The sequence below is a fragment of the Juglans microcarpa x Juglans regia genome, chromosome 5S (genome assembly GCF_004785595.1).
Source record: "Juglans microcarpa x Juglans regia isolate MS1-56 chromosome 5S, Jm3101_v1.0, whole genome shotgun sequence".
Classification (NCBI taxonomy): Eukaryota; Viridiplantae; Streptophyta; class Magnoliopsida; order Fagales; family Juglandaceae; genus Juglans; species Juglans microcarpa x Juglans regia.
The window spans coordinates 16,603,008-16,625,302 of record NC_054603.1 but is presented as its reverse complement, the minus strand read 5'-3'; the positions used below and the strand labels follow the sequence as shown (position 1 = coordinate 16,625,302).

The window sequence follows — 22,295 nt, the reverse complement described above, 5'->3', positions numbered from 1 at the left end:
CACCTCCCCGATGACTCCCTATCCTCGGGAACCTACACAGGCAGGTGAGCGAAAAATATGGAGAACTCTTGATCTCCTGACAACAGGCATATAGGAGCTTAACATGGAACACCTGTCGGGTAAAGTGAGTCTAGGAGCCACACCGCATTAATGGCGCTACTCCCTGGACTCCATGCTGCATTAATGACGCCGCCCCAGAAGCTATGCCGCATTAAAGGATTCTGACTAAATGAATAGTGGAAAGGACATAGGTTCCTCAAAGTTAGGGATGAGCTGTCCCAACTAGAAACCTAGTATAAAAGTCGATCCCTAGGTACGAAAAACTCTTTCTGATTCCTCTAAGCTCACGTATGAAATACTAAGGAGATATACTGACTTTAGCATTAGAGACTTTCCAGCCACCACCAAAGCCCCCCAGTCTCCGTATTTTTTTTAAGTGTGTAGGTGAAAGACTCAAGACCCGAGTTGCTAGAACCCGGCCCAAAGACGTATGAATCAATATGTTAAAAATTTTATTCAACTTTCAACTTTTATCTCAACTCATCTCATCTCAAATTACTATCCAAACCTAACCTAAATGAAAGTCAATATATCATTCAAATTCTTATTCAATTTTTTAAATCTTCTAACTTTCACAAGATATTGGGTTAATTTCATAAATTAAAACAATACTCTCTACTAATGTGCTTAGCAGCCTAAGCCATAAAGGGCCAACTTAAAAGGTTTAATATTTATATTTTTAACGAATTACCAAAAATAATTTGAGTATTTTAATGCAAAAAATATGCTACGGGTCATTTTTTTAATACTTTGGAAACTATTACGAAAAAATAATATTAAATATAATTTTAGAGTGTTGCACTCTTATTTAAAAAAAACCTACAATTAAAAAGATAATTTTTTTTAAATAAGTCCTAAATTTATCACTTTTCTTTTTAAAATAATGTGCCAAATTTAAATAATATGATAAATGATTTGTATAACTCTCAAATAGATAAATCTTATGCAAATTTTTATAAAAAAAAAAAAAAAACTTCATATAAAACTTATTCTTCATTCGTAAAATCTATTTTTTTCAAAAAAATATATATACAAAACTTATATATTTTAATACCTATCACTAACATTGCTCCAGCAATATTATTAACTTGGATGGAAAGCAAGTTACGAAAATTTCTCCCTACAGTACCCGTTATTCTTTATCACCCAGGTGACAACATCTAATTGGCTGGAGAAACTTGATACTCAAGGCAGCACCGTACGAAAAAGAAGTTACCCTTGCTCTATAGTTAGCTTGTGGGAAGTGTTCTGCTTCTTTCTGGTGGCTTCTCCATAGGAATCCCAAGCAAGCTTGAACTCCCAAGAAAACTCGACTTCTCTGTCTTTCTGATTGATTATTCCCAATTCGGCGTCATTCTTTGCAACCTCGATTTCTAGTCGTTGATGGAGGAAGACTGCTGTGCAACCCAACTTATCGACGCCAAAGGCCAGTTCAATGCGGAAGGGCTTCAGAATTTCATGAACAAGGTGAAGCTCACCGACTGCGGCCTCTCCTACGCCGTTGTCTCCATCATGGGTCCCCAAAGCAGCGGTACGTCCGTTTTTCGATTTCACCTTCTTTCTTATCAGTTTTGTCAGAGTTTTATGTTATGGGCTGAAAGAAGTGTGTCTGGGCTATGGTGGAGGTTGATGACAGAAGGGGAGGCTCTGTGAAGAAGAGTTGCAGAGAGAAAAGGGGAGGCTGTGTGAAGAAGAGTTGCAGAGCTTATGAAGTCGAGTTCATGGATGGCGGTTTAGTTATTTAGTGAAATCTGATACGTTGTCGTTTTATTAGTGCAGTTTTATGTGGGTGAGTTGTGTATAAGTAGAACGGCATCGCCTGGTTAAGAGGTAGTGTCTTCGTTTTGGCTTAATAAGCTGGAATTGTAATATGGATTCTGATACACAGTCGTTTGTGGTTTACATCTTGATTACACAGTATAAAAGCATCCACGAGTTGGAATGGAGGCCAACTCTGGAATTCAGTGCACTTCTCTCTCTCTAACTCTCTAACTCTCATTTGTTACATTTGTCAACTGTTTTGGAGATCTTACAGCGGAATTAGTTGTTTGCCAAAAAGTCCAAGTGCCACTTTGCATGCCAAGAGATAAGAGTATTGGGTCATTTGATTTCTAAAGATGGTGTGAGGGCTGACCCAAGGAAGTTAGATTCTATGGTAAACTGGCCAATTCCAAAAACTCTTAAAGCTTTGAAGGGTATTTTGGGATTGACAGGATATTATAGAAAGTTCATTCGTGACTATGGCCAAATAGCTACTCCACTTACTGCTTTACTAAAGAATGATGCTTTTCAATGGTTAGAGGCAGCCACTGTAGCATTTCTGCAGTTGAAGAAGGCTGTTACTAGTCCTCCAGTTCTAGCATTGCCAAATTTTACTCAAAAGTTTGTGATTGAATGTGATGCTTGTAGAGTGGGGATAGGAGCTGTATTGATGTAGAATCAGAAACCATTGGCTTTTCTTAGCCAAGCTCTCAAGGGTAAGAATTTGCTGCTTTCTAACTACAAGAAAGAATTATTGGCTTTGGTGTTGGCTATAAAAAAGTGGAGGCCTTATTTGTTGGGGTTTGCATTTGTCGTTACAACTGACCACCTTAGACTAAAGTACTTGTTGGAGCAAAAAGTGGGCACAACAACACAACAAAAATGGATTTCAAAGCTGTTGGGCTATGAATTTTCCATTGAATATAAAAAGGGGATTGAGAACAAGGTAGCAAATGCCTTGTCTAGAAGGGACTCTCCAGAAGATTCAACTTCATTGTCTGCTATTTCATATCCCACCCTAGTTTGGTTAAAAGAATTAAAGCAAGCTTATGTAGCAGATGTGTTGGCTCAACAACAATTGTCACTGTTGAAGGAAGGCTCTCCTTCCACTTCTTCCTTTTCTCTTAAGCATGGATTGCTGTTTAAGAAAGGGAGGATTTATGTACCAAACTGTCATGAGTTGAAGCTCAAAGTGTTGAATTTCATACATGCTAGTCCATCTGCTGGACATTTTGGCTTTCACAAGTCACTGTAGAGGGCTAGACATGATTTTTATTGGCCTGTCTTGAAGCGTGAAGTGAAGAATTACATTAAAAAATGTGAAGTATGCCAGAGGAATAAGGTAGAAAACATACATCCTGCTGGTTTACTACAACCATTACCTGTGCCCCAAAATATTTGGGTAGATTTGTCCATGGACTTTGTGGAAGGCTTGCCAGTTTCAAAAGGGTAATCTGTTGTTATGGTTGTTGTGGATAAACTGTCTAAGTATTCATATTTTATGCCCTTAAAACACCCCTTCACAGTAGCAGAAGTGGCATCAGTATTTTTTGATAACGTCTTTAAGTTGCATAGAATATAGTTTCTAATAGAGGGCCACTTTCACTAGTTCATTTTGGAAAGATTTATTCAGGTTACAAGGAGTAACTCTCTCTTATTCATCTGCATACAATCCTCAAAGTGATGGTCACCGAGGCAGTTAACAAATGTTTGGAGCATTTTCTAAGAAGTTTTACAGGAGACAAGCGAATGTTATGGTTTGACTGGTTAACCTTAGTTGAGTGGTGGTATAACATCACCTTTCATACTTCTACAAAACTCACTCCCTATGAAGTGGTTTATGGCAGATCTCCAACTAAACTCCAATCATATGTTCCTGGTTTAACTGCTAATCAAGCAGTAGATGAGATGCTGAGGACCAGGGAGGAGATATTGTCTACATTGAAGCTTAATTTGGGTGTTGCTTAGGAGAGAATGAAGTATCAGGCTGACAAAAGTAGAACTTAGAGGGAGTTCGAGGTTGGTGATTGGGTATTTCTCAGGTTGCAACCATACAGACAGCAATCCTTGGCAGCTAGGAGAAACTTGAATTGAAGATTGGTCAGGTGGCTTACAAGCTTGAATTGCCTCAACATTCTTTCGTCCATCCAGTTTTTCATGTCTCTTGTTTGAAGAAGAAAGTGGGCCAACATATTTCTCCTTCATCAACATTGCCACCAGTCAATTTAAAAGGGGAATTAGTACCAGAACTTGATTGCATTTTACAACGTAGAAGTAGAAAGATTAATAATAGGGTTGTGGTGGAGGACTTGATTCAATGGAAAGAAGCTGGAGTGGAAGATGCTACTTGGGAGTCTTATTGGCAACTTCGTGACAGGTTTCCTCACCTTGTGGGCAAGGTTCTTTAAAGGGGGAGGGTATGTTATGGGCTGAAATAAGTGTGTCTGGGCTGTGGTGGAGGTTGATGACAGAAGGAGAGGCTATGTGAAGAAGAGTTGCAGAGAGAAAAGGGGAGGCTGTGTGTGAAGAAGAGTTGTAGAGCTTATGAAGTCGAGTTCATGGATGGCGGTTTAGTTAGTTAGTGAAATTTGATAAGTTGTCGTTTTATTAGTGCAGTTTTATGTGGGTGAGTTGTGTATAAGTAGAACGACATCGTTTGGTTAAGAGGTAGAGTGTCGTCATTTTGGCTTAATAAGTTGGATTTGTAATATGGATTTTGATACGCAGCCGTTTTTGGTTTACATCTTGATTACACAGTATAAAAGCATCCACGGGTTGGAATGGAGGCCAACTCTGGAATTCAGTGCACTTCTCTCTCTCTCTCTCTCTCTCTCTAATTCTTGATCTTGTTCTTGGAGGGTGACTACCTCGACGCAGTCAATTTGTAGTGTAGCAGAAGGGTCCATTACATTTATTTCACTTCATGTAAAGTATCTACTGAGATACCAACACAAGACCCAAAATTCCACATGCAGGGAAAGAACAAGAACGAGAATGAAATCACGAAATGAAAGAAAAGAAACCAAGAATCTACTTTATTGATTCTTGAAATAAGGTTTTCGATGAGCCTTAAACCTGCATACACTTCCAAGAATGGACTTTAAGCAACTGAACAAATTAATCATAGTTCACTTCGGTATTTATACAAGGAGATGAAAAAGAAACATCAAACAACGTCGTAAAGCCTCCATTGCATTTCTTCCCTTCTAAGCAAAACTCACTGCTTCTCTTAAGGATCAAACGCCCCGTTCCACTACTCTAGTTAATTAATTCCGTTAACTTCCACTACGCACTGTTTCACTAAAGTGCTACGCACCGTTTTGCCTTCTCTTTAAATCCTCGACTTAACCTCTTCACCCACACGAACCCACTACACAGCCTTAATCCTTCTCAGTGTCTTCTCCTCCATACTCTTTACAATCTCCACCCATTTACGGACCTTGTCCACAAGGCCTTGATGCCTCCCCTTCTCAAAGGGCCTTGCCCACAAGGTGTGGGTAAAGGTTCTGTAGCTTCCATAATAGCTCCCATGAACTATCCTTAAGTGGTGTCCCATACCACTTAACTAGTACTTCTGTTGTAGCCTGGTTTCCCACCTTCTTCAATCTTCTCTCCAGTATTGCCTTAGGCTCAAGTTAAAGTCTTCCTTGTGTATCCATTGGTGGTAACATTGGTAGTGGAGAAACACCTTGACCCAACTTCTTCTTTAGGCACGAGACATGTAAAACAGGATATACTCTTGAAGATGTTGGCAAATTCAGCTTATAGGCCATTGATCCAATCCTTTCAATCACCTGGAATGGACCATAAAATCTTGGTGACAGCTTCAAACAATGTCGTATAGCAACTGCTTTTTGTCTATAAGGCTTAAACCTTAAGAAAACCCAATCCCCCACCTCAAAAACCCTTTTAGTTCTCTTCTTATTAGCAAAGAACTTCATCCTTTCCCGAGCCCTATATAAGTTCTCCTTTAACAAGGGCAACAACTCCTCTCTAGACTTCAATTGCTGATCCACAGCTGCATTAACAGTTGTTCCAGGTACATATGAAAGCAGCTTAGGAGGCATAGACACATAAATAGCTCCAAAGGGAGACATGCCAATAGATGTTTGGCAAGTGCTGTTGTAACACCACTCAGCTATGATTATTCAAGAACTCCACTACTTTGGTTTATCACTAGTGTAGCACCTCAAATAATCTTCCACACACTTGTTCAAAACTTCAGTTTGCTCATCTGACTGTGGGTGATAGGCAGAACTGAAATGAAGAGAGGTACTGTGTAACTTAAACAATTCCCTCCAGAAAGAGCTTGTGAAAATAGGGTCCCTGTTTAAAACAATTGTCTTGGGCATCCCATGTAACTTGAAAACTCCTGAGAAAAATACTTGAGCCACTCTGCTCGTTGTGAAGGAATGGGACAAAGGAAAAAAATGATTAAACATGGTTAGTCTGTCAATAACAGAAAATATCATAGAAAAACCATTAGATGAAGGCAACCCTTTCACAAAATTCATGGAGACATCCAACCATGGAGAGTGAGGAATTGGTATAGGTTGTAAAAGCCCGCTGGATACAAGTTTTCATGCTTGCTGGTCTGACAAGTCACACATTCTTTAACAAGCCTTCTAATGTCACTTCTCACGCCTTCCCAAAAGAAATCCATCTTGGCCCTTTGCAGTGTTTTCTTGTACCCCACATGCCTATCCTGTGGGCTGTTGTGAATATGTTGTAGGATCTTAGCTTGAAAAGAAGATTAGGAACGAGTACCAGTTTGCCTTTCCTCAACAACAGGCCTTGCTGGATGTTGTAATGTTTAGGACCTTCCAAGCCTTGTTGAAGCTTAAAAACAGTTTCACTGACAATAGGAGACAATTGATAACTACTCTTCAGTTCTTCTATCCATATTGGGTAGGAAAAGTAATTAAGGCCAGGTTAGCAGACTCCTCAGCCTTCCTCGAGAGTCCATTTGCCACTAAATTCTCTTTGCCCTTTTTGTAGCCAATGGTGAAGTCATAGCCCATTAACTTAGATAGCCACTTTTGTTGAAATTCTGTTCCAACCCTTTGCTCCAAGAGATACTTCAAGGCTTGCTGATCTGTTTTAATTCAAGGCTTGCTGATCTGTTTTAATCTTGAAGGCTTGGCTAGGGTCTCCACTTGCTCACAGCAGACACGAGCTAAAAGCTCTTTCTCATATGTGGACAACAAGAGAGCCTTACCCTTCAAGGCCATGCTGTAGAAGGCAATTGGCTGGCCTTCTTGCATAAGGACAACCCCCAAGCCTATATCAGAAGCCTCACACTCTATGGTAAAGACCTTAGAAAAATCAACTAACCTCAAGACAAGAGGTTCAGTAACTGCCTTCTTTTACTTGATAAAAGCCTGAGTAGCAGTGTCACTCCAAACAAAAGCATTCTTCTTTAACAAATCAGTCAATGGTGCTGCTATGGTGCCATAACTCTTTATAAACTTCCTATAGTACCCAGTGAGACCAAGGAAGCCTCTCAGTGCCTTCAAAGTTCCAGGAAGTGGCCATTCAAGCATAGCTGTTATTTTTGAAGGATCAACACTCACACCCTTGGCAGAAATTACATGGCCCAAGTAATTGATCTCCTCCAATCCAAACTTGCATTTAGACCTCTTTGCATATAAAGTATTTTGCCTCAGCACCTCTAGGACCACCCTCAAGTGTTTCAAATAATTAGGTAATGTGCTGCTATAAATAAGGGTGTCATCAAAGAACACCAAGACAAACCTTCTTAAGAAGGGCTTGAATATGTCATTCATCAGCCCTTGAAAAGTTGCAAGGGCATTAGTAAGGCCAAAAGGCATTACTAAGAACTCATAATGGCCCTTATGAGTTCTGAACGCTGTTTTCTCAATGTCTCATTCCCTCACTCTAATCTGGTGATAACCTGATCGAAGATCCAGCTTTTGAAAAATCTTGGCACCAAACAACTCATCAAGTAACTCATCAATGACATGTATGAGAAACTTGTCTTTGATGATTTCTTGATTCAAGGCACGATAATCCACACATTCTCCATGAACCATCAACCTTTTTAACCAATAAGACAGGTGAAGAAAAAGGATTTGGCTATGCCTCACCACACTTGATTTCAACAAATCCTTCACTATATTCTCTATTTCTGTCTTTTGGTAGTGTGGATACCGATAGGGTCTGACTGAGATTGGTCCAGTGTTCTCCTTCAAAGGAATTTGATGGTCAAAACTCCTTTTAGGAGGTAATCCCATTAGCTCAGCAAACTGCTCAACAACTGCAGTAACTTCATCAACCCCACTGTGTAAAGTTTGATGAGAATCATGTGCCACTAACTTCAGGAACCATCCCTGTTGATTCACTAGGGAAGATTTCAAGCACCCTTCCCCATTTTTAACATTCAATTCTACATTCTTCAACCCTTGTAGAATCACATCTGACTGCCCCAACTTGAAACTCATAGCCATAGTGGAGAAATCCCAATTAATGGGTCCCAAAGTCCTCAACCACTGAACTCCCAGCACTACATCACATCCTCCCAATCTCAATACGTGGACATGAATTCTGAATTTAGATCCTTGGATCTTAAGAGTCTCCTCACATCTTGCTTGACTCAAAATAGTATCACCATTGGCAACTTTAACTTGCATGCTAGCCCTCTTTTCCACTCTCAACTTAGCTGCCTTGACTACTAATGGATTTAGGAAGTCATGGGTACTTCCAGAGTCCACTAGAATCTCCATTGAAGACTCTCCAATTCTACCCAGCAGCTTCATAGAGTTGTTGTTAATGCATCCAAACAATGCATGAATGGATATTTCCATACTTTCCTCTTCACTCCCAACCTTCTCTCCCACTGCATTCTCATCCTTAGTACCCTCCTATACTCAGACAAGTTTTCCTCCCCATTCAGCACATGCACCTTAGGTTTTTTACACACGTGTGCTGGATTCCACTTTTCATCAGAGTGGTAGCACAACCCTTTCCTCCTCTTCTCATCTATTTGTGTAGAAAAAACTTTCTTGACTGGAGGGATTGGTTTCTGAAATCTGTTCACTTCTGATACTGAATCAGATTGCATTCTATCATAAGTATTTCCCCCACTCCTTACTGACTTCTTGGTAGCCAACACATACTCATCTTGGATTTTTGCTAATCCAAAGGCTGCATTGAGATTACTGGGATTGAACATTCGAACTGGCAATCGAATCTCATCCCTCAACCCACTCAAGAAACAGCTCAATTTATGTATCTCTGACAAGCCCATAAGCCTGTTAGACAAAGCCTCAAATTGAGCCTTATAGCTGGTCACATAAGTGGTTTATTTGAGGCGTGTCAAGGCCTCCATAGGGTCATCATAGGCTGTGGGGCCAAATCTGACTTGCAAATAATTGATGAATGTATCCCACCCATTAAAGACTCCACCATCTAAGGCATATTGGTACCAAACCAAGGCCTCACCCTCCATATGATACGTTGACATTAAAAGCCTCTAATTCAAGGGAGTTTGATGAAGATCAAAAAATTGGGTGGCTTTAAAAATCCAGCATTTCCATCAAAGTGTGGAAAGGAATGCACGGTGCTTTGAAGATAGGGAGCGCACAATGAAGGAGCTTCAGAATTTTTTTGTACACACGTAATTGCTTTGGTTTTCAGCCATTGTGCTTAATGGAAACAATGTTCATGACTTCTTATCCTTAATTTAGCGATTTTAGAATGTATTTAGGTGTTCTTTTGTATACCTCATGTGTATATAGGCTATGCCTATTTCATTCGTTTGAATAAAATTTATCTTTTACTTGTCAAAAAAAAAAAAAAAAAAGTGTGGAAAATCAAGCCTCACCCCACAAGGCAAAACTGATCTTTCTTCAGGAACCCCATTACCACTACCATGAATAACTTCAACAGGAGGTACAACCTGTCTACTTTCAACCAAAGACTTGAGCATATCAGAAAGTTGTTCTAACATGTTTGCAATATTGTGAATTGCATGATGATGGTCATCCAACTTTCGTTGAACAGCTTCCTGTTGCTTTTGTGACCCATCCAACTACGACTTCAGAGCTCCATGCATACCTTCCAGCCATGCGAGGATCGGCCTCTCTGATACCAATTGTAAGGTATCTGCTGAGATACCAATACAAGACCCAAAATTCCACACGCAAGGAAAGAACAAGAATGAGAATGAAATCAAGAAACGAAAGAAAAGAAACCAAGAATCCACTTTATTGATTCTTGAAATAAGGTTTTCGAGGAACCTTAAACCTCCACACACTTCCAAGAATGGACTTTAAGCAACTGAACAAATGAATCAGAGTTCACTTCGGTATTTATACAAACAGATGAAAAAGAAACATAAAATGGCCTCCATTGCATTTCTTCCCTTTTAAGCAAAACACACTGCTTCACTCAAGGATCAAATGCCCGTTCCACTGCTCTAGTTAGTTAATTCCGTTAACTTTCACTATGCACCGTTTCACTAAAGTGCTACGCACCGATTTGCCTTCTCTTTAAATCCTCGACTTCACCTCTTCACCGACACGAACCCACTACACAGCTCAATCCTTCTCAACTTCTTCTCCTCCTTACTCCTTACACTTCACCTCTCTCGAGCTTTGTTAATCACGCTTCTCCATTTCTTGTGGTATTTAATGATTATCCCATCCAATTTGCTGCAATGTATGGTATAAATCAGTTCAAGTCTGGTTTCAACGTAGGGAAAATTAGTTATGCATGGTATTGGTTAAGTTTCTGTTATTCTATCCTCGAACTGATATTCTGTTCACAACTTGGACGTGATATTGCATCCTCTAATTGCCTTTTGTCAATAACACTATTCTTTCAATGTTGAGTATGAAAACCACGATGTCGCAATCGATCTTAACTTTGGTGCACATTCACTATTAATATATGTTACCACTATATAATAATAGTTTTAATGAACTTTCCTAATCATCTGATTAATTAGTTCTTCAAAGGGTCCATCAGCGGAGGAAGGTTGAGGTGAGAGTGATTGAGGTTGAAGGTGTTACTATTGAAGGGAAGGGAAAATATAGTGGATTGATGAGGAGGAGAAGATTTCCATTTTCTCTTTTTCTAGGTTTAATATTAAGTGACGATTTAACATGATATCAAAGCAATGGTTTGAGCTTGAACCTGACTCGAGAATGATTAAATTTTGCCTCCTCTCATCTGTTACGTTTTTGGTATGAGTTGTGATTTATCATCAAAGAAAAAGGTGAAAAAAGTCTTATGTCTATGGGCAATTAGAGGGTGAAAAAATAATGTTGTATTAGCTTATGCTTTTAGGTGACATATTTGGGGTGGAATGCCAATTTAATGTCAAAAAAAAAATAAAAAAAGAAAAAAGAAAAAAAAAAAAGAAAAAAAAAAAAAGAGAAAAAAAGAAAAAAAGCAAGGGAGATTCTTGTTAACCTCAGGGGTGGCTAATGCATGTTGATTATGTTTGCTCAGGGGGGGGTTCCTGTTTCTCAGTGATTTCTTTTTGAGAGATGCTTGAATTAGAGTATTACCAAGTATGATTTAATCAATGTTGTTTTCTCTTTCCCTTCTTAGTGAGTGTCTTTGAGTGCGATTTGATTTCGTGAACTGATCTAAATACCCTTTTTTTTTTTTTTTCTTTTTCCAACTTCCCCTTTTCTTTCCCCTTCCTCCTGCTGAGCAGGGAAGAGCACCTTGATGAATCATCTTTTCCATACAAATTTCAGGGAGATGGATGCATATAAGGGAAGGTTGGTTAGTTTCTTATTACATGTTTCACCAGATGACACTTTCCCGTAGCTTCTTGTGGCTGTTTGTGTTGACTTCCTAATGAGAGACAGGCGATATAATTATGATTTATTGTAGGAGTCAAACAACCAAAGGCATTTGGATAGCTAAGTGTGTCGGCATTGAGCCTTTGACGGTTGCCATGGATTTGGAGGGCACTGATGGGAGGGAAAGAGGCGAGGTAAGGATAATTTTATTAAAATTTATTGCTTTTGTATAAAGAAGATAAAACAGAAGAAATGGAGCTTCGTTACTCCCAGGTTTGTTGAGATTTCATATTCTATTTATGTGGCAATAATTATTCTGTATTTGCTATGACAGATGCATCGGTAGATGTCAAAAGTTAACCAAATATGGCTATATTCATTTTAAATTTAAGGATACGAACTGTTCACACAGACCTTTTTATGCAGCCACACCCAAAATAAAAAACCTGAGCCTTCATTGATTTCATGTATTTTCGTATGCTCTGATAAGCTTGTTCCTTCATTTTTTACTTTAGATTTGTGGTCTGGTTGGATACATTTGCAACTTGTGAAAATCCCATTGTGGAATTTTGTTAGTTTGGCGGTTAGGTGGGGTTAGAAGTTACAATTTGGTATCTGATATATTAACTTTTTGGTTAGGATATGTTTTCATTTCTTTCTAGGGATTTAACAGGTCTAGGAAGGCCCATGCTGAGGCCTTTAAGGGGGGAGGGGGGAGGGTTAAAATGAGATTACATCCATTCAATATAAAACTCGAAATCCGAAAGCAAATTAATTCCACATGACAGCACCATTGCCATCTCTTATAACCCAACCATAATCCGAATTCCCCCATATGGTCCCTATTCCTTTAAATTTCATTGTGATGTGATTTGAAAAGGAACTTGCCACATTTTAAATGTTCTAAGCTGAGCTGCCTTTCTCTGATTTTCCTTTGTTTTTTCTTCTAGAAGTACTTTGTCAGGGTAGTTCTCTTATCCTTCTTTCTTGCTTTTAGGCTGTGTGTGTGTTTTCTAAATGCCACAAATATTTGATTCTTTTGAGTAATTTTCCTCTCTTAAGATCTTCCTCTTCACTGGTTATTGTGCTTGGAAGACCAAAAAATTTGAATACCACTGAGTAAACCCCTCTCTCTCTCTCTCCCTCTCTCCCTCTTCTCTCTGTATTTTTGTGCTTATTCAGCAAAACTTATGGATGCCAATCTTGACCAATGGCACCTGAAAGCCATCTTTGAGTTGTTACAGTAGCTCACTCTCCAGCATTATGTAGGGGCAGATATCACAGCATTCCTTCTCCTCCAAACTGAACCCCGGTTTGGATTGGAAACTCATCTCAACTGATCATTACAACTTTCTCAAATTTCTACACAAAATATAATAAACAATTTAATTTTTTCAAATTCCAAAACAATAATAATATTAAAAAGTAATATTCTAACAATATTTTATTTAACTCATCTCAACTCATCTCTAAATCCAAACGGGGCCTGAATAGAATTTTGCTCTCCTCGATTAGTTTTTTGTTAGCCTCACCTTTTTGGGGAGGGACTTGTGTTAGTTTCATATGTGCATGTGTATCTACATATGTTCAATTCACAGACCTCAGTGCTTTCGCGAAATTACTATCACAAAAGAAATTATGACTTTGTATTCTCTCTCATCCTGGCTGCCGGTGTCCCTCTTACCTTTTATGGAGAACAACTGGTGCAAGTTACATAGTGGTGGTATGAAAAGGGGAAACTTGCCAATAGGATGAATAGTTTATACTTTCTGAAAGACAGCATAAAATAGTGTGGGGACTGATATGCCAGTATTGAATTGATAGCCCTGCTTTGTGCCAATCTGAGCATATATTGTTGTTATCTTTTGTGGTGAAGTTGATTTTTGGAACATAGGCATGGAAAAATATTTACAGCAGTGGATTTGGAAGATATTTCAGCCATTCACTGTCAAATAATAATTATTATTTTTTAAAATTTTAAAATTGCTTCTCTTTCCCTTGAGCATAGTCCCTTGTAAGATTTTGAGAAAACCTGACAGTCGAGCTTTTGTTTCTTAAATTACTGATTTTTTCCATTTCTTTTAATCCTTCATTATGTCTTAAGCATATCATATGATAATAAATCTGTACTGTTATCTGTATGAATCCAAGAAGTCTTCAGATGAACTGCATGGTGTGGGATGCTACTGTGCCAGGCCTAACATGGGCCTCTTTCAGCAATGATAGATTATGGATTGTGGTGTTTTCAAGAATTTGTTAAACACTGCAGTCTCTTTACACTTGTTGTTTATCAATGATGCATGTGAACATCTGTGAACTGTCGAGGCCCGTCACACTTGGTTCTATAGCTGGTTTCTTGTGTTAGCAACAGGATGGATGAACTTTCATTTCAGAATTTTCTTTTTGGATAAGTAACTTGATATTTTTTTTATCAAACTCATAGTACTGCAGGAATTTTGTCCATGCTTATGGTGTTTTGTTTGTCTCACCAGGATGATACTACATTCGAGAAACAAAGTGCTCTATTTGCTTTGGCAATTTCTGACATTGTGCTGATAAATATGTAAGTTTTTTTTAATGTTTTTAACATTATCCTTCTTTTTTTGTTTAATTCAAATCTATGAGTCTCCAGAAAGGACTGTGCTTTCATGATTATAGAAGATGTTCAAATGATAAACTTTTGGTTTGCAGTTTCATTGGGGTTGAAGAAAAATAAAGAATTTGACATATTGTTTACATATGAATGCAACATATGCATATTTATGGATGTATATGTAACGAGAAATCATGCTAGATTCCGACTGGAGATGTGATCTGTTTTACAGGTGGTGCCATGATATCGGTCGGGAGCAAGCTGCAAATAAACCTCTTCTAAAAATAGTTTTTCAGGTGCTGTGTTAGCTATGTTGCTTTTAGTCACGATTTCTTGATCAGTATATGACCACCTGGTTTTTTTGTACTGTATGTAGGTGATGATGCGTTTGTTTAGCCCCCGTAAAACAACTCTCCTATTTGTCATACGTGATAAAACAAAGGTCTGCACTAAGTCAAAATATTCGCAAGATGTTACCAAATATACTTTATCCTCTATTCTTCAAATGCACCATTTTCTTATGCATTAATTTTTGTCCTGTGTCTGTCCATATAGACCCCACTTGAACATTTGGAGCCTATTTTAAGGGAAGATATTCAGAAGGTTGTCTTTCATGCTCACACTGAGATTTATATTCTTACTCATAATTTTGTTTTTCAAAATTTCTGATAGGTTATATATTCTGCAGATATGGGATGCAGTTCCCAAGCCCCAGGCCCATAAGAATACTCCTTTTGATGAATTTTTCAATGTAATATACTCTCTGACTGGTTGTGGTGCTCTTTGTTTTCTTGGTAATTAGTTTATATCTTGATTTACTTTGATATGAAGGTTGTAATCACTGCTTTATCGAGTTATGAAGAGAAGGAGGAGAAGTTCAAAGAGGAGGTAGTCCATTAATATAAGCAGCAGCTCATGAAGTGTTTTAATTTATAATGTCTAGATTCTTTTATTTATTTATATATGTTTATATGAGCATGTTTAAATATATTGATATGAAAAGTTGCTATCTGCTCTTGAAGCACCCCTCTACTGTTTTCATTGCTTGAAATTTTATATTCATTATCACAATCCTTAAAATGTGACTTTATTCGCTTAGCTACTTGTATGCTTCTCTTGTACCACAGGATACTTGTTTGGCATTTTATAATAAACTATCTTACTTCTAAAAGGTTTATTGGAACTTACAATCCTCGACACCAAGGCCTCAGTTGAGCAATTCTTAGAAGATTCGATTTTGTTGCGTTCATAGTGGTATTTATAGGCTTACAGCTACCCTGTCTTATACAGGTTGCTCAACTGAGGCAGCAATTTTTTCATTCTATTTCTCCAGGAGGGCTTGCGGGTGATAGACGTGGAGTTGTTCCTGCATCTGGATTTTCTTTCAGCGCACAGCAGATATGGAAAGTTATAAAAGAGAATAAGGATCTGGATCTCCCTGCTCATAAGGTTTTATGTTTTCTTCCATCTTCCATTTCTGTTCCTTCTTGGAAGTGTAGGGTTTCACACGCATTTATCTGTTTGTTTATCAGATAATGGTTGCCACTGTCCGTTGTGATGAGATTTCCAATGAGAAGCTAAGTCGCTTGACCTCTGATAAGGTTTTTTTTTTTTTTTTTTTTTTTCTTTCCGATAAGGTACTCATTTATATATTCTCTGTGTCATAAGTGCTTCTAGACTGACCATCTTTATTTGTCATGACCTGAATTTAATTCAGGGCTGGTTGGAATTGGAAGCAGCTGTTCAAGCAGGACCAGTATTGGCTTTTGGGAAAAGGCTCAGCTCAATTTTAGAAGCATATTTGTCGGAGTTAGTTCCATTCTGCATATCCATTAATGTTCATATCCTAAATATGCTAATTTAGGAGCAATAGTTTTGTACTTCTTGGCTTGTTATATCATACTACATGTGGCAAATGGAGAGTTCCTGTTAATATATTCATTGCTTAAGATGTTTACCCTATGATATGTGAGCTGAAACACTGTTACCACTTGTCATTTAGAGTTTTTGTCCAACATATTGGTGGGAAACTGTTAATTACATCCTTTGAATCAAGTTCTGAACTCACCCCTTGTTTTGTACTTAAATCTGAGTGCGTCCCAGCTCTGCATATTTGCCATCATTATTGCCCTGATAAAATCAGCAACGAGAGTCTCAATCAGGAGTGGTGGTTTTATCCAAAGATCTAATTGTATATTGATGTCAATAGTGTTGGATTATGTTTCTTTTCTAACTTGATTTTGTGTGCTCTAACCTTGCTTTTGCACTGTCACAATTTAATTCAACCCAACAGATATGACATGGAGGCAGTCTACTTTGATGAAGGTGTTCGAAATGCAAAACGACAGCAACTAGAGTCAAAGGCACTGGATGTAAGGCTTCTTTCACCACTATAATATTATCTTCTATTGTTACACAGATTCATTTAATGTGGCGAATATAAATGAGATATGTCGAGTGAGCGAGTAGTTGCCTCTCCCACCAAGAATCCAGATGTGAACCCACCCTCCACAACACTTGAAATCGTCTTACTAAAGGCATCCATCACAAAACAAAAAGTAGTAGAGATAGAGGGTCACCTTGTCTCAATCCTCGTGGGCTTTTAAAGAAGCCCTTTGGAGTGTCGTTTACAATATTAAAAAACATGCTGTAGAGATACAATGATGGATCCATATACACCATTTCGTACCAAAGCCACATCTCACGAGCATGTAAAGTAAGAAACTCCAGTTCACATGGTCATATGTTTTTTCCATATCTAGCTTGCCCAAGAGCCTTGGCTCTCCCGACTTGAGTCTACTATCCAAAGATTTGTTGGCAATAAGCACCGAGTCAAGGATTTGACTACCTTTGACAATGGCATTCTTGAGGCTTCGATATTAACTTCTCCAACACTTTGCTCAACCTATTCGCCAATACTTTGGAAAGAATTTTGTACAACCAGCCCACCAAGCTAATGGGACGATAATCTTTTACCTCTACCACGCTAGATTTTTTTGGTATGAGCGCTATAAAAGTTGCATTTAGGTTTTTTTCAAACCTTCCATTTAATCTTTTGTGTTGATCAAATTTGAGCTTTGAGGGCTCTACTGTTATGCTTTGAAGGTGAACTTGTCCAAATCAGAAGTAGTGTCAGTGAGGGATGTTCCTAATGGGGAGAGTTTAGCTTCCATTTGGGGATGCAAGATATCTCAGCTGCCCATGAAATATCTTGGTCTTCCCGCTGGGTACTGCATTCAAATCGAAATCTATTTGGGATGATGTGCTAGAAAAAATGAGAGGAAATTAGCTAGTTGGAAGATGATGTATTTATCCAAAGGTGGTAGGGTCACTTTAATTAAAAGTACTCTTTCCAATTTGCCAACTTACTTCCTTTCATTATTCCCGCTCCCCGCCAAGGTGGCTCATCGCATAATGATTTAAATCAAAAAAAGAGAAAAGAGGTATTTGAAGTATAAAAGGAGGGAAGCGTATTCGTGGACAGATGAGCGTTTGCAACCATTTACAAGAGTGAATACTAGGAAAAACTCCAGCATGACTTCTTATGGGGGGAATTAATGAAGAGTTTAAACTTCATTTGGTGAAATGGGCCACAATATGTTCTCCCATCAAAGAAGGAGGTCTGGGCATTTGGAACTTGAAATCCTTCAACAAAGCATTGCTTGGTAAATGGTAATGGAGATATCACTATGAACAGGGGGCCTTGTGGAAAATCGTCATCAAATTGAAGCATGGGGAACCATGGGGAGGATGGTGTTCTAATGAGGTGGGTGGGCCTTATGGAGTGGGGTTGTGGAAGCACATAAGAAGAGGTTGGGATACATATGCACGTAATATGTATACATGCAGTATACCTGATGTTTGGACACAGTGGTTCAATGGTTCAACCATGTACTTAAACTTGATTATGACTATCATATTATATATATACATATATGTATATTTGATGAATGGTTATCATAGACTAAAGCACAAGAGAATTATATAAAATCCGTGAGGCTACTACATGTTTTCAATTAACGTTGACAGATAACAAAATCAACAGTCTTCTTTCTAATTAGATCATACCACAAGGGTTATTTCTCAAAAAACGTTTATAGGATCTTAAACAAAGCATAAGGGTTCTTGACCAAAATATCCTAAATTTTATGCAATTGGTTGATTACATGATTTTCATGTTGCATTACTCTAATATATTGACTCAATAGGCTAAATACATTACCATCTTGCTTTTTAAACCTTTTTTTATTGCATTTTGTGAATTATTTATTATTATTATTATGTAATTTTAAAAATATACGCTTTACTTCAACGAGGCACACGCTTTTGCTTTGTGCCTTGGCTCTAAATGGTGCTTAAGTGCCCCTAGCGCTTTCACCAATCCCATTTGCAGCACCCTCACTGTCATTGAGGAGGTTGGAGCCAGCCCAACAGTGCACCTTAGTAGGGGATTTGATTCTAACCAGGAAGGCTCGAGTTATGGCAAACCATTGAATTGTAGCCCCCTTGGTGTCATTGAGGAGGTTTTGCACCTTTGCAGGAGTTATTGAAGTGGTTTTTGCAGGAGATAAAAGGTTTCTACAGCTGTGTGGGGTCTTCTTGTGAGGGATTTCAGGAAGAATTGGTGGCTTTGCTTACCATCATCGAAGTCTGCCGTCACCAAAAGAACCCACCTAGAAGCTATCTTCTAGAGTTTCATATAGAGGTTGCTAAAAATTAAAGAGGCTGAAGAGCTTTATAAATTATAAGAACTAGAGGGTTACTCTGTAAATTTGGATTAAGGTGGCAGTAAAAGCTGCTTTTTTATTTTTGCATGGACAGCTTCCTTAGGGAAGATCCTTACCATGGACAACCTTAGGAAGCGTCAGATCATTGTGGTGTGGTGTTGTATGTGTAAAAGAGTGAGGGATTGATTGGCCACCTACTACTTCATTGTAAGGTTTCTGGAGCCTCGTAGAATGACTTTTATGGTAGAGTGGGGTTGGGATGGGCTATGGAAAGAAGGTTGGTAAATCTATTTGCAAGTTAGAGGGTTCTATATAGCAGTCTACAAAGCACAACAATGTGGAAGATGGTTCCCATATGCTTATTGTGGTACATTTGGAAGGAAAGGAATGGTTGGAATTATGAAATTGTGAAAGGACAATGGATGAACGTAGGCACCCCTTCATCAACACTTTGTTCCTTTTGAGGTTTCAATGGACTAAGCTTTCATGATTTCCTTGCATCTGCTCACATTTCTTAACAAGGTTTCTCTCTTGTATGCGTCCATTTTCCATGGGCTATATCTATTCTTTCTAATCAATAAAATTTATGATTTCTTTTTAAAAAAAGTCTAGGAGAATTTAAGGAAAAAGGGAGGGGTGCTTTGGTTCCCCATTAAGTTGATGATGTTATGTTGGAATGTGAGAGGGTTGAATGAGGAAGACAAGCGATTTAGCTTAGAGAATGGAAGGCTGATCTCATTTGTCTTCAGGAAACTAAACTTGAGTATGTGGCTAGCAGCACTATTCTCAACTTATGGGGATTGCACCAAGTAGATTGATGTTGTTTATAATCTCATGGGGCTTCCAGAGGGATTTTCGTGTGTGGGCTAGAAGAGTGGTAGAAAAGATGGACGTTTATAGGGGAATTCATGGTGGCTTGCACTTAAACATGGAATATTTTTGGCATTTGTAGGAGTTTATGGGCCTAACTCAGACCATGATCGTAGGCTAACTAACTAAAATAAATAAATAAATAAATAAAAAGAATGACATGATATTATCCAATTTAAGAAATTCACAGAACATCTTTTTTTTTTCTCAAACAGGCAAATACTATCAATCCAATTAAGTATTTAGGGTTGAAGTATTTTTTACTTACCTCTTTTCTTCTTCTTCTTTTTACTTTCTCTGTTAGTCTCTCTCTCATCCTCTGTACTTTTCTTTAATTCCTATTGTAAGTAAAGGAAAAAGGTATAGGAGCAAAGTAAACAACGAATCACATGTTCATCAAAACAAGAAAAGAAAAGAAAGGAAAAAAACCTGACTTAAATTCCTTGAGTATGGATACTTTCATAGGTATAGAAGGCACTTTAAGTTCAGGAATGCGTGGTTGGAATCAGAAGGCTTTGTGGATAAGGTGAAAGAGTTGTGAATCTCATACTACTTTTAGGGTTCCTAGTTATGTCCTGGAACAGAAGCTCAAAGCTTTGAAAACATATTTGAAGGTTTGGAATGAAGAGTTGTTTTGTCACGTGGGGAAAAGGAAAAAACTTCTTCTGGCTGAGACCAGAAGCTTTGATGCCATATATGAGAAGAGGGCATCAGGCGATGAAGAGAAAGCAAGAAAGGGTTTAACTAATAGTGAGCTGGAAAGGCTTACCGTACCAGACAAGGTTTCTTGGAGACCAAAATCAATAGTGTTGTGGTTCAGGGAGGGTGATAAGTGCACTAAGTTTCTTCACCAAGTGGCTAATTCAAATAGGAGAAACAATGCTATGGCCTCGAATGTAAATGGCATCAAGCTATTAATAAGTTGGGGATGTGTGGTTAACCATAACTCTGTTTCCATAGCAATTAGGAGAGACACAAATGTGTGTCTTCTGAACTTATTGACTAGCGTTTTTTGTGATTCCTGCATTATAGGAAGGGAAAGGGTAGGGTAACTAGGGTTTGGATGTCACTTGTGAACCTGAACTGGTTTTGCTGTTGGTTTTGTTTTGTTGGCAAGTTTTGAGAAACTATATCAGCTATTGATGTCTATAACCCTACACTTCTTGCGAACCCTTAATATATTTATTATCCTCCAAAGAGAACTGAAACTCTACCTTTCCTAAAAAAATTAATTAGATAGAGGCAACAAACGTTTCCATAACCAGCGGGAGACTGTTTTTCTAGTTAATATTATAATCGAAAGATTTTGCTAGGAGTATTTGAAGACCCTAGTTATGTACACCTAAATATGTTTGAACTAAACAGTATGGTTTAAAACTTTAGCAGTTTATTGCTTTCTCTATTTGTTAGGGTTCATCAATTGTTTAATGAGAGACAAATGGAGATGAAGTACAGATTGTCTGGAGGTTTGTGAATCTCACATAGCTTGCTTCCTTTTCACATACCAGTGTAAAATGAAACTTCAAACTGGATGTGGTGAGAAGTTCAATTTTACACCCTCCAACCAGAGGGGAACACACAACATTTCTAATATTCTTACCGTAGACCCAAACTGAGCTGATAAAATTTACTTGTTACATCTTCCCTTTCCTCTGTCCTCAAGCCCATTACCTCTTCCCTCAAGGGGAGAGAAAGCGAAAGCGACTGGCTTGAAGAGAGAGAAGAGAAAAAAATGCAGTAAACTTAGAGAGAGAGAGAGAGAGAGAAGATTGAAACGGGCACTTTTCGTAAGGTCTATGGACGCTTTCAACCCTTGTTCAATGCTTTTCTCCCAATTCCACCATACATTCAGTTGATCCATCCCTCCCACCTGTGCAACCCGTACCATCACTCCCATTCCTTTCTCAACGTATCCTTGTATTCAGGTACGGCTTATGGGCTGTGAAACTGGAAGAAAGTTTTGGGTTTTTTAAGACGAAGTCTTTTTTTTTTTTTTTTTTTATAAGTGATTTGGGTTTCCTCTCTCTGTGAGTGTGTTTGTTTAGGCAAAATGGAAATTGGATGCGTGGAAGCAGCGTTGAAGACTAATTTTAGAAGGAAATGACAGTGAAATCGACCCCACAAGAGCAAAATGGCATGGGTTGATTCTCTTCCCAAATTCTGCACACCTTACCCAGCCAGAAGTTTAACGGAAAAGCCCAAGAACGAAGGGCCGGAACCAGAGCCAACGAAGCTGTGTTTTCTTTTTCCTTCTCATATTATCCATTCCTATTTTGAGGAGAGAGAGAGTGACAAACATAGGAGAGAGAGATGAGGTTGAGGAGAGAGAGATTGACGGGGGAGAAAGAGCCACAGGAAGATGCAACAAGTGAGTTTTATCAGTTGTACATGAGTATACGCTAAGCATATTGACGTGTTGCCCAACTATTGGAGGGTGTAAAATTAAGTTTTCCACTGCATCTGGCTTGAAGCGTCTCTCCAGTGTAAAAGCTCTCTTCAGTGTTTGTT

At 38.4% G+C, this 22,295-nt stretch overlaps 1 protein-coding gene across 2 annotated transcripts in view; it reads left to right on the top strand.

The window, feature by feature from the left end:
• Nucleotides 1-1,282: 1,282 nt before the first annotated feature.
• LOC121268672 (protein ROOT HAIR DEFECTIVE 3 homolog 2-like) overlaps nt 1,283-22,295 on the top strand; it is a 32,757-nt gene continuing 11,744 nt past the window's right edge. The window contains exons 1-13 of one of the 2 annotated variants that reach the window (XM_041173008.1): nt 1,283-1,591; nt 11,507-11,573; nt 11,689-11,791; nt 14,090-14,160; nt 14,423-14,486; nt 14,567-14,632; nt 14,746-14,793; nt 14,879-14,941; nt 15,022-15,078; nt 15,481-15,639; nt 15,723-15,791; nt 15,908-15,999; nt 16,484-16,562. In XM_041173008.1, the coding sequence (XP_041028942.1) occupies nt 1,444-1,591; nt 11,507-11,573; nt 11,689-11,791; nt 14,090-14,160; nt 14,423-14,486; nt 14,567-14,632; nt 14,746-14,793; nt 14,879-14,941; nt 15,022-15,078; nt 15,481-15,639; nt 15,723-15,791; nt 15,908-15,999; nt 16,484-16,562 (1,086 nt within the window). In that variant the 5' untranslated portion in view covers nt 1,283-1,443. The remainder of the gene's footprint in view (nt 1,592-11,506; nt 11,574-11,688; nt 11,792-14,089; nt 14,161-14,422; nt 14,487-14,566; nt 14,633-14,745; nt 14,794-14,878; nt 14,942-15,021; nt 15,079-15,480; nt 15,640-15,722; nt 15,792-15,907; nt 16,000-16,483; nt 16,563-22,295) is intronic. The other variant, XM_041173009.1, reaches the window with a different exon arrangement.